The 12,890-nt window shown below is 36.4% G+C and overlaps 1 protein-coding gene across 6 annotated transcripts in view; it reads left to right on the top strand.

Moving 5' to 3' along the window:
- The window catches only part of ADK (adenosine kinase), a 299,664-nt gene that overhangs the window by 207,731 nt on the left and 79,043 nt on the right, over positions 1-12,890 (top strand). For all 6 annotated transcript variants that reach the window (XM_072869325.1, XM_072869324.1, XM_072869328.1 and 3 more), the window contains one exon: positions 6,405-6,575. In XM_072869325.1, coding sequence (XP_072725426.1) covers positions 6,405-6,575 — 171 coding nt within the window. The remainder of the gene's footprint in view (positions 1-6,404; positions 6,576-12,890) is intronic.

Below are 12,890 nucleotides of genomic sequence, written 5' to 3'. Positions count from 1 at the left end.
TTGGGATGACATTTCCCTACACCAAAACTAGGTATATTACTGTTCTCTCGCACATGTTTCTACACCTCCACCTCATTGTTAAAGCTCTGATCTATACACTCTGTGAGTTTACATCTCATAAGTCAAGCCATACAATTATTTTATCTTAAATAGGGTTTGGAAGAACTTCCCGGAGAGTGCTTAATTTAATCAACAGTAATCAGAATTGAAAAAGATTTCCAAATTGTTCAAAACTAAAAAGAAATTGCTAATATATGCATAAAATAATTATTTTCTTTAACATATAATGTCAAATATTGGAGGTTTTCTGCTACTGTTGTAATCTGATAGATACTAATATGGCAGCAATCAGAGTTCACTTCAGCAACAAAGAAGCTGTTCAAGTCTGAAAGCAATCCTCTCCTCCTGACATGTTGGCACCATCATAGAGGAAAATGTCATGGTCAATATAAGCACATTTACTGACAGTTAGGTTTTTTCCTATGTTACTGAAAACTGTTTGAAACTTGGCTTTTATCAAAAACAGAAACACTGGCCACTCAGAATGATAAAACAATAGTTTACAGCTTAGTCATTTTCCAGTTATAAAGCAATACTTTCATAAAAATAAACAATGCATACAGGAACAAGCCAAAACAATTACTCAGAGAAATTGTTGCATTCTTGCTGTCCTTGCTTTCTGATTTAAAACAACTGTCTCCAGTTTCCACTGGACAAAAAGCAGCGGGTTTTGTTTCATTAAGTAACCACTTGCTGATCACACAAGATAAAATATAGTTCCAAAATGCAATTGATACTGTGTAGGTACTTTCTAAGTTCCTAAATGACCTACTACCTGACGAACAGGTACATAGATTAAAGTCACGTTCATGTATTTCACTAATTTACAGACTGAACATTTCCCAAGTGGATAATTATATAGAGCTTTTCAAGTGGATAGTTATACAGAGCTTTTGTCCTTCCTAGAGAAAGTAAAAAATTACTTAAAGCACAAGCACCTTCATTAATAAAGGTCATGTAGTTTAATTTGTGGGGTTTTGTTAATTATTTCTGGAGGTTTTTTTCACATCGTATTTTACTATCTCTATCGTTTGATACTTTTCTGTCATACTTCAGTAAGGTAAATAATTTAACAAATAGTTTCAAGCAGGAACAGGTTGCAAGTATAAGTGCTCAAAACTCAGAGGAAGAGGTAAGGGGTCAGTAAGTCTGCTAACTCGACAGTGTTGCACATTCCAAGTATTGTGCTCAGATACTTCGTGTTAAAGATAGTTTTTAAATTGTTCCCTGCTCTTTTAAACTCACGTAAGTACTAAGACAGATGAAGAGCTTTTGCTCTAACTTTCCAAGAAGATTCCTTCTGGTTCCTGTTGTGAAGGAAGATGATTTCATTGCCTTGTCTCACAGTGGGTGGGACACGGACTGCACCCAGTCTGGGCTCTGTGCAGTTCAGAGGCTAGAAGACGAAAGTCTTTCAGTATCTTCTGGTTGTAAGAGCACCTGGAAGCCTTGTGTAAGTTTTTCTGTCTGGATTAGTTACCTAGTGGTTCATTCTCCATCCCAAGAATTGCCATGTGTTGCAGCTTCACTCCTTCCAAGCCCCAATATTTCTGCTAGACTGCAGCAGATGAGACTGATGGCAGAGCAGAGCTGAGGGAAGTCTCTTCTGCCCAAGTGTGTGGCTTGAAGTTGTCTTTGTGTACAGAATATAGGAAACTTAACCAGGTCCAAAAGCTCTGACTTGGTTATGTCTGTCGTTTAACAGAGCAAGTTCTTTTGGCACCTTAGCAGTCTCACTCTTACTAGAACAGCCAGCATACTTGAAGTTAGATGATTTCTGTAGGGCTTTACTGAATCACAGTATTTATCAGGACTGTCACTACGTAACTGTCAAACTTTCTATGTGCCTGAAAAATTCCACCCTTTAGATGGATGAGAGTGTGATGTCGTCATAATTGCATTTTTATGTAAATGCTTGCTATGAAATAATTTTGGATTAAATGATGTGTTCCTTTCATGTTGGTGGAATATAATTTGTCTTAAATGGCAGCAGACTGTTGTATATGTGTTTCTGAAAGTTAAATATTTTGATTCACACTTGCGATTTATTGATTTTACATTGTTACCAAATGGCATTTCAAAATCAGCTCAGAATACCATGGTTCAAAATCCTGTCACTCATACGATAGTTTTTTTCATGTAACCCACTCTGCAAATGGGATTGGCAAGGAAAGAGGAAGAGCTAGAAAGAAGAGAGGGCAAATGCATTTTAGTGGGTAGTAGGTTTGAGAACAATCCTAATTTTTATTATGTCTGTATGTTCTTATGCAAATGTTGCTTCTGTGCTATTGAACAATAATAAACCCAAAACTGCAAAGCTGTTTGTTATCATCTCAGCCTGGATTTGTCTAAATGTACGCTAGGTCACAGATTTCAGTTTTGGCTTTAAGGAAATACTCACAGGCTTTAAAAAAAAAAAAAAAAATCTTGATCCTCATTGTGCAAACATTACATGTATGTAATCCAGATGAATTCAGTGCAAGCACATTATTTCATGTGAACAAATGATGGCAAGACTTCTCAGTTTGGACAGAATATCTTACACAGAATTAGTTTCACCATAGCCGGAGTTATTCTGGCTTCATGAGGTCCTTCAACACTCACTGATTCTGTGCTGCTGACACTTTTGACACCCTTAATTTGCTGCCCTCACATCTGCTATAGCTAGTGCTCTATGAGCTTAGTGTAGGTCAGAAGAAACCTTTTGGGTCTGCATGTGATCAAAATGAGAGAGATGACTTGCAAAGACAAATTGCTTGTGTGTAAACCCACCAAATCCTTCCAGTAATGCTAGTGTCTATTAAAAAAAAAAAGACTCGAATGTAGAAGACTATCCTGTATTCACAGTACCCTGGCATATTTTAAAAAGTGTATCAAAGAATTCCTGAATATTGTAAAAGTGAGATTAATCTGATATTCTCTCTTGACTTTGTCTACTGCTGTCATGTGCGTCTTAATACTGAATTTTAAAAGCTCTTAAGTTACAAACAAGCTACTGTATCTCCCATAGCCATGTGTCTGCAATACACACATGTGTTTTTCTTATTTATTCCTTTTTGTTTCTCTTTCTCCCACAAGGAAAATGTTTTTTCTCCACCAAAGGACTGTATTTAAACAGAAGCACTTCTTACAGTGCATAAGAAAAGTATCGTTGTGTTTTGCCTGTGTATACATACAAACATGCATATAAATAATTCAGTCTATCATCCTATTTTCCTGGTGTATGTATTAGTTCAGCCTTGCTCTCTGGCTTGTGGTACAATGGTACCTTCCTCCTGGCATAGAAAAGAGGCTCATTACATTTTGAACAGCAGAAAATAATGGCACATCATGAAGCAGTAGCATCTGGTATACTCAGTCTCAGTCAGTGCACGCCAAAGGAATACTGTATGCTGCTAGTATGTCTGATAGCCTTTAATGTTTAGTAGGTTTTCTTAGTAAAATATTGCTGCCTTTCACTTTCTTTGACTACGCTGTCCAATTATCATATGTCCTTGTATGTACAACATTCTTTCACAAAGAGATACATACAGAGTAATTTTATTTCAAATGCAATGTAAGTTTCCCAGGCTATTGGAATTTCTGTATATTAACTGTCTCATCCTTTGATTACAGATATTTTCCTCATAGATGTTTTAAGGTACCTTTGGGTTTTGAGGGTAAAAATGTTCCCCAAACTCTCAGAAGTAGACTGATGTGTGTAGGCGATTATAGAATATCTTCTGAGGGGCCTCTTAACCTTCTTGTTAGTGGGAATAGAATGTCTTACTAGTGGCATACAAAGTCTTTTATACTAGTGATACCAAGATACGCTTATTCTCACACTCAAAGCTAATGTTGGCTAACAGTTAATTGTTAGAGTAGGTAGGATTACTTGACTCTAGGCATTCCTTTGTATACATCTGTCTGGATCAAAAGCAGTGGCAGCTGCCAGAGCATGTGGGCTGTGGTTCTAAGGAAGCCACGGAGTGACTTTGTTGTGAATCCCAGTGAGATATAAGAAAACCTGTTTGTTTTAGTGGAGTTCGTTCCTGTACAAAATTATAGCATGCTGCAATAGCGCGGTCTGTGGCTTATCTAGTTGTAATTCAAGCTTAGGAAGCTGGGTTCCTGTAACTGTACTGGCTGTAGCTGTAATTGGAATTTTAAAACTAAATTTGGAATTCTAAACACTAAAAATAGAGACAAACTCCATTTAAATACTTAAGGAGGGGGGTCTAATTAGGTTTCTTTAAACCCAGATCTCTTCAGTTCAGTTTTTATACGTTTTTCTTTCTACTTTGTTAATTCCATTGTGTGAATTGTACTGCTACAACTTTTTTTTGTATAGCTACAACTTTTTTTTGCAAATAAATGTTATGCTTGGCAAAATTTTAACAAGAGTTCTCATACACACAACTCTTAATTTCTAGATGTTTTAATGTCAAATAGTTTATTTAAATAAAAATATAAAAAACTCTTGGAAGAATACAATTAAATGGCAGAAGTGATTTTTAGGAAACCCAGAAGACAGAGCTGTAGCCTTTGAGAGTTCCTAGCCTTTACTTTGCAGGATCTGAAAAGCAAGCTCTCTCCTATCTGCATCTCAGTACTTTTATGTTGCCTTTCCAAGGAAAAGGGAGTTGGACACAGGCCTGAGTTAGATCTCACGGGGATAGTGTTCTGTACCTTAAATTACAATCAGATGTATTTTAGTTCAGATGAAGTTTTCAGCCTAAAATTGGTAAGAAGCCTAATTATTTGACCAGGTTACTATTTACGTAGACCACTGTATAGCAGTCTGTGATTTATCCACAGCTGGCAACGTTAGCCTTGAAAGGTTTTTATTTTGTGTTTGGAACAGTTTTTAAAAAATCTGACTCTGTTCATTAAATGAAAGACTAAAAGATGGTAGAGATTGCTATGGAGACGAGATGTTATATAAACTGTTCATTTCAATTCTTCAGAATGTAAAAATAGCAAAGAAGCGTGGATGTTTACAGGCTTCCAGTCGTTCAAGGTACTGAGTAACTCCACAAGATGCAAAGCATTCTTGCGCCCTTTGGACTTGTATTGCCATGTAGTGAATCGTGCCCACGTTTTGAAATCAATCATGTATTTGTTAGACTGGAGAGCGTGGAGTAAGGAGAAATAAATAGAAAGGCTTTCTAAGTAGTCTTTAATCTGTAGATTCTTCATTATATTATTTTTTCCAGTGAGTAGAATGCCTAAGATGATCTGTTAGCTGAAGTATGCAGGATAAAAATACAGATATTCTGTGATCCAAAAACATAATAATATGGATAAAAACTGGAAAATAAGACTGTTTCACTATCATACCTTTCAGAGTGTCATGATGGCGATGTTACAGATAGGACTGAGATGGTGTTTTATTGATCAGACCCCCCTCAAAGTTGTTTGTTACCGTGCCTTAGATATTGTCTCTGGCCTTAAATTTAACACTTGCTGCTCTTGCTTGAAAATTACTATTATTCACTGAGTTTTGAGAACAGTTAGTAAAATTGCTTTTAGGATTATAAAATTGAAACATACAAAATTTGTTTAATTAGTGTAAAGACTAAGCCTTTGTCTAATTAGTAGATTAATGAAACTGGAGGATCTTTACATAACTCCTGGAACATGTGTGGTTGAGGTAACCATCTGCAATGCTAAATTCAAAATGGCAGCCTTGAACTGTTCTTCATACAGGGTTGAAATCGTCATTCACAATTTAGTAGACAAATAGTAATTTCTGGTTGAGTTCTGTTTATTTTGTTTCACAATTGGTACTTACTTGAATGCTCATATTCAGAATAAAGACCAATACTTTTGGGGGGGGGGGAAATAAAATACACGTGCGGAAACATGAAAACCCCTAGGTTTTTCCTGCAAAACAATAACAACTACTACAGTGACAGCATACTCAACATATTTATTATAAACAAGGTAATAATTTTTCAGGCAAGGGATTTCATTAATCTAGCTGTGTGTAGAGACATCGTACTGGACTTTGGAATTAAGCAGTGCAGACTGATTGACTCTATTACTAAAAAGGGGCATTTAGAATTATAATATATCACCTTTTAAAATACAAACATTATTCTTAGCTGCCATGGGAAAGTGTGCTACATGGAATGCAGAGGTAGGGAGTTATGTTTAATTTTGGAGGGCCGTGATTCTAGGCATATGCAGATTCTTTCTCACCTTCATAATACCTTAATGGAAAGGCAGTATTTTCCAGAATTTTTTATCTGTGCATGTGTATGACAAAGGTGGCTTGGGGGAGACTTTCTAGAAGCAGCATACTTCATGTGGTTCCTAACATGAAATTAGTAACATGCATTGATTTGCTTGTATGCTTGCAGGGATTCTTCCTGACAGTGTCACCAGAAGCAGTATTAAAAGTGGCTGCTCAGGCTTCTGCAAACAACAAGATCTTCAGCTTGAATCTTTCTGCACCATTTATTAGCCAGTTCTACAAAGAGCCTATGATGAAAGTCATGCCTTATGTCGATGTCCTTTTTGGAAATGAGACGGTGAGTCTTACGAAAGTAATTGAAATATTTGTATCTCTTGCACCTAGCTGTTTGTGTCTAGGAGCCTGCTTCCTGTTCTCCATTATTTATGGAGAGAGGCTGACCATGTGAAGTGTCACTACGAAATGAAATCCATGGTCACAGGACTGTGATATTTCAGTAGATGCCAAAGATGTCACTTGACTTGGTAGCAGTTTACAACTTGCTCGTTCTAGTGTAGAGACACGTGAACAAGTTACTCTAGGTTAAAAGAGGAAATATCCAACGCATTGGCTGCTTTGTAATAACTATCCATGTGCATGATGTACTCACCCAGAAGTTAACTCTCTGCTGGAAGAAAGCATATGAAGGGCTACTGCAGAGCTTCTGAGGTTCTATGGTAACTTGTTTCCATACCCATACTGCTGCTATTAATAGCATTTTCTGTGATGAAGGCGACTCTTTGGGGAGAAGTGGGAGGAGAAAACTAAGAAATGGTTAACTGGTTTAGAAGGTTCTCGTTGATGTTATGGTAGATGGACTCACAGTCCACCTAAGGATGTCTTATCTTTGCCATGCAACAGTTGGCAAACAGATTGCATGACATTCTGCCTGGAAGTCCATAGTAATAGACCAAATGAATTCGGATTTCACTCATTGTAGTGCTATCACTTTTTGATTTTTTTCCACTTCAGAAAGTGCTCTTAAATATTTATTAGTTTGCTCAGCAGAAAAAGGTTAAAAATAGCCTTGTAAAGTGTGACACACCTAAATGAAGTGTGGGTTTGTCTCTCAAGATAACTACATTAGTACAGGAAAATTATGGAAAAGTGACTTATTCCTGTCAGTGGTTATTCCTGATTGTGACATAGGGAGTTGCACCAATACAAGTCAGTTTTTACAGTATTGTCCACATGTCAATGTCAGGGGCTAGCATTGTTACAGATATAGGACTTTAAAAAAAAAAAAAAAAAAAGTATTTTTAAAATGAAGAAAATTACAATGTTTTTCGATGCAGTAGGATAAGGAAAACCTTTTTAACTATAGCTAATGATACAGAAGAAGTATTTTCCAGACATTTTGCTGCTATTGCCAACTGTTACTTTTATTCTGTCTTTCACAATACAGTCCTCACAAAGATGCTACTGAATATTTTGATTTAATAGCAGTATAATCTCAATGAAAAAAATCTTCTCAGATTTCACATATTAAGTAATAGTGAGTCCAGTCAATGTTTGGCTGGAAGGGCTTCACAGAAACTTCTGGGATTAAACCTTGCTGGTCTTTTATATAAATATTGCCCCATTGACCTATTAGAATTCACATCACAGTGGTTCATTAGGTGCTGTTTTTCAGAAGATACAACATAGGTTGTTACTTTTTGTATATTTGCACACTCTATAAGCAATAGTCCACTATAGTGGCGACATTCCAATTTTAGAAATTATATTCAGACTACCTTAATTTCTGCTGCCATTTCAGTTTGCTATGGTATTCTTCACCTGCTGTCATAAAATATTGTATAGGACTGTTGTGTGTATTAAAGTTGAAAGACTCCCTGCATTTTCTGTGTATAATTTCTGAAGCGTTTTGGTGTCTTTCAAGGTAAAAGATACTATTTAAACTTAAGCGATCATCCTTAAACTTGGCAGTACGATATATATATACACTTCAGAGTACCAGCCTCTTACACTTTGTTACTTATACTAATCAGTTGAAACCTGGGTCATTTTTTAGTCTCTGCTTTCTGCTATATAAGCTGGCCATTGCTGCTTTTGAGTTGTTGAAATGCTATTTGCAGTGGTTTATTCTCTTGTCTTTCTGTGTGACTTGAAACCGTGCTCTTGGCATGGTATATTTCTAGTTTTTAGTAGCTGCTGTATCTTGTGATTGTCAGTATTTCTGCTCTCTGCATATGGTTTGTGGTAAAGAGTAGTTGCAAAACTCAAAAGGAACTCATTCTGACATGTTCTGCCTTCTAGTAGCTTCCTTCTTTGTTATGTTGGGGTTTTTTTCTCCTATATTCATTTCATCTAGAAGTACATTTGGGATTTTTCTGTGTTTATGTATGCTTTGATGGGCAATGAACCACTTTGGCTAGCCAACACCAAATTTTTGCCCATTTACTGTTATTTCCTTTTGGTTTTTGCTACATTTTCTATCAGTTTTGCTAGTTTAGTTAAATACCGAAAGTGCATAAGTTAACATATAAGCAAGGCATACTAAGTGGTGCGGTTGTTACTTTATTAGTACAAACAATACTTTCAGACACGATTTTTATTCTTCCCTATATTTATCTTCACTCCACACTATAGACCAATACAATTTTATTGTTAAGCACTGAGCTGTTTATTTTTTGAGTAATACAAAAACATCCAAGAGCAGCAAAATTCCAAATTGCTGCCATTCCTAAACTAAAAACAATTGGCAAAGTGATTTTAAATTACATCTTCTACTTAAAAATTTACATCTGAATGGAGATTGGTTATTTCAAGTTTCAGCCAGATGGTAATTAAAATGGGCAAGTTATAAACCTCTCGGAATAAATGTTCTAGTTTAGAATGTAAATGCCAGCATACCCTTAACTGCAGTGCAGACACTGAATGCTGTGATAACAACTCAGCACATGTATCAGTTTCAGCATTAGCTCAGTGACCACTGGTGTTTTGATCATTTGTTTAAATCCCTTTTATAACTAACCAAACATCTTGTCTTGGATTTTTTATAGTTATTAACTGTACTTCATATAATAAATTTAGTACAGAACATTCAGAATAGGAATAATTATATGTTCATTGCTGCTAACCAATTAGGGCCATTCTGCAGTCATTATCTAGCAATACATGACTGGAGAACTTGATTATTGTCATTGCTTTTAATTTTTATTAAATTAAGTTTTTTTTTAACAGTGTCATTTTGCAAATGGTTCTTAGCAATAATACCTTCCAAGCTACCATAATCACTGGATAATTAACCTGCCAGGATTAAGCACACTCTACTTTGCCTCAGGATGCTTAACTCTCAAATAAGGTCAATTATCTCCTGATGATAACTGCTTTGTCACAAGTTGCTGCTTAATTCATCTGTAAAAGCTCACCTTAGAATACATATTTTACAACTCAAAGTAACTTTCAGTAACAGAATGGTCAAAGGAGTGAAAGCTTTTAAAATTACGTCTCTACACAGAGTTGTGGAATGTTTCCTACACAGCAATTACACTAGGCAAGTAAAGGAGCCTGAATTTGCATATATGTCTTTCGTAGACCTCTTTCCACTTTCCCAGTTAGGGCTAAAGCTTGATATCTCTGATATACTTGATCCATCGAAGTTAATAATCAGCACAGGAATCTGAACTCAATTTCCAGTCTCCCCAAAAGATGTGCGTTACAATGGCATCTCCTCAGGGAAGGAACTACTTCTGGGGGGAACAGTCTGTGTATTTTGGGACGTGCAGCTGGATAGCAGTTTCTTTTCTGTGGAGGTCTTCAGAATTCAAGGGACACTACAAAGCTTTCACATGATTCATCCCTGCATATGGCAGTCATTCATGACTCAGAGGAATATTTATTAAGATATTGATGTGGTAAAAATCTTCTGGGTTCTCTTCCTACGTGTAGGCAGGATATCGCTGAGAAATTTTAGAATTTAGAAACTTTAGAATTACAGACACGCTGAGCTCCTCATCTGTTGCTTTACAACAAAAACCATAACCAAGCAATATAGCTTGCAGTATACAGTGTACAGCAATCAATAAAAGGTGAGGAGGTTATGTAGAAGAGAGACCATGGATTTTTCTAAAGCAAGAATATAATAAAGAAAACTAAGATAACAATTATTCTTGGAAATTAGATCCTCTTCCTTTCTAGTGTAAAGAGTTGTTACTTCTAAACACCCAGTCTCTGAACAAATTAATTACAGGATTGTAAGCTGAAGTTCTGCAAAGACAGATGCTTCTGCAAACTCATCAGGAAATTGATGCTGGTGTGACAGCAAATGTGCTGAAAAGAAAGAAGGTTCCGTGCAAGACTTCTATGTTTTAAAAAGAAATGACAATAGCTTTAGTGGTGGTTCTGGAGTTATGAATCCTGAGCTTTAAAAAGATGGGTGCCTTTGTATGCAGTAAGATACCAAACAGGCCTTGTCATCGTTTCATCTTACAATTATACCAAAATGGTACATTGTGCCTCCTTAATTTAAAATATTTTTCAAGTGAGGTATCAAATACTAATAAACATCCCTACAAATGTTGTGGTTTGGACACAGCCTTTAAGAACCTTTATAGCCTTTATAAAGGCAAGTCTCTTTAATGACATGGAAAATTCTCTTTAATGGCAAGGAAAAACAGTAAATCTAAAACTGATAACAGTGGTTAACACGCTCCTGATTTTGAACTTGCAGTCAGTCTGTAGTTTTGTGCTTATTTTAACCAGGGGAGTGAATGGAAATGCTGCTAAGTTTTCTGGCATAAAACGGTGTTCAACACACTAGGATTTACACCTAAATGACAGTTTCTGAACAAATTGGTCTATTCCCTTTCTGTAACCTGTAACGCATGTTTGTAAACAACTTTCACTCCACATACTTTGATATATTACATTAAGATATGACACTGTGGACAACCTTCAGTCCCGCCTGCAAATTCCCTCTGCTGGATTATCACCTGGGACCAGACTGGTACCTGCAGGCTTAGGAATCTGCCCGCAGCTCACAAGAATCTTGAATGAGACATAATCACTTTTGTAAGATAAATGATCCTCACGGTGATTGTGTTTAAATTAGTGTGCATTCATAATGGCATAACTGAATTAATCTGAATTTACACCAGTGTAATTGCTACTGGTTATAGACCTAGTAGATAGTTTTCCACACTACCTGAATGTCCTTCCACACTGGTGATTTGTCTGATTCTCAGGAAACGATTAAGAGGTAAGAGACAGGAGAAAATCAGGTGGCAGATGTAATTTGGTGTGTGGAAGAAGGGAAATACAGTTTGACTTTCAATAAATAATGAAAGGGAGACAAACATTTTGGTCTGTTCTTCTGTATCAGATGGGGTCAAGAAGTAAGGAACATAGCAAAGGATGGCTGGTCATGCCATAAATATCACCAAATTGTTGTTTCTGTTTGGAGTATTTTCAAGTAAGCATTTAAAATTATTTCTGAATGTTTGAAATTATTAGCAGAAGGCAAATACTAGATCATATCTGAAACTGGGTATCCTGAAGAGGCTCATTTTACTGTACTACTAACTTTTGTGTATGTTATGTAAAAAGCCCTTAAAAGACCTTGATTCTTTCATTTTAGCTTACTGGAACTGGTCCATATTGAGGGGTTATTTTCAGTCACTGGTTGTTTGCAAGCTATCTTCCTTATGAGTTCAACCTTTACCTTCAGCTTCTACATCTTTATTCATTTTGAATTACGTTTTCAGAAACATTAATCATCTTAAATGAAATTAAGTTGGGTATCAGTGTTTTGCATTTCAATTTATATGCCAGTATTTTCCTTTTTGTTATGCTTTCAGAAGTTCTCAGACACTTGCCCCACAGGTGAGGGTAATTATCTTCATTTCATAGGCTGAGTGAGAGACTGAGGTTTGCACAGTCTCCTACAGGGAGTCTGTGGTTAAGTTAAAAATTGTAGTCAGATATTCTGACCCAGTTTATTAAATACACATGGGAAAAAATTTTGTAAGGAGACATCTCATCTTCTCTTCTATTTTAACAGGTAGAGGTTTTTAAGGTCAGCTGCTGCTGGTGTTTGCTTTTCTAAACTGCAGTAAACAGAGATCAATTTCGTTTTATAAATCCTACATTTAAGATTGCTACAAAGTCTTTGGAAGGAGCCTGGGAATTAAAAATTGTAATTTTGAATGGAGGAAAAATAAATATTTTCCTTTGATGTCTTTGTAGAATTTTGACACTTATTTCCTGGTGCAGGTGTTGTGCTTTCAATTATAGGAAAGCTATGGCATTGTAATAGTGCTGCTTAATTCATAGAATTAACTTTCTCAGTATTGGAATATCTAATAAATCGTGGCCAACTGAAAAATGAGAGGGTCTCTAGCACAAGGGAGGTTGGTAATGTCAATGGCATGTTGTAAAGATGTGCTGTGGGAAGGATGCTGAAACAGCCCAAGGCTATTTCAGCTGCAGACACTGAATCTGCTCCTCCCTCTCCTCCCCCCCCCCCCCCCCCCGCCTTGTGAACTGCAGTGGCTCTCTGAGATGAAATGCTTTTAAATAATTTCCCAACCTTGCAGCCGTCTCTGATAAAAGCCCTGTTATCTGAAATGATATGAATCACTGTGGAGTTAATCATACCTTATACAACAAC

The sequence above is a fragment of the Ciconia boyciana genome, chromosome 8 (assembly GCF_034638445.1).
Source record: "Ciconia boyciana chromosome 8, ASM3463844v1, whole genome shotgun sequence".
Classification (NCBI taxonomy): Eukaryota; Metazoa; Chordata; class Aves; order Ciconiiformes; family Ciconiidae; genus Ciconia; species Ciconia boyciana.
The sequence above is the reverse complement of the archived record's forward strand: the minus strand, read 5'-3'. Positions and strand labels throughout refer to the sequence as shown.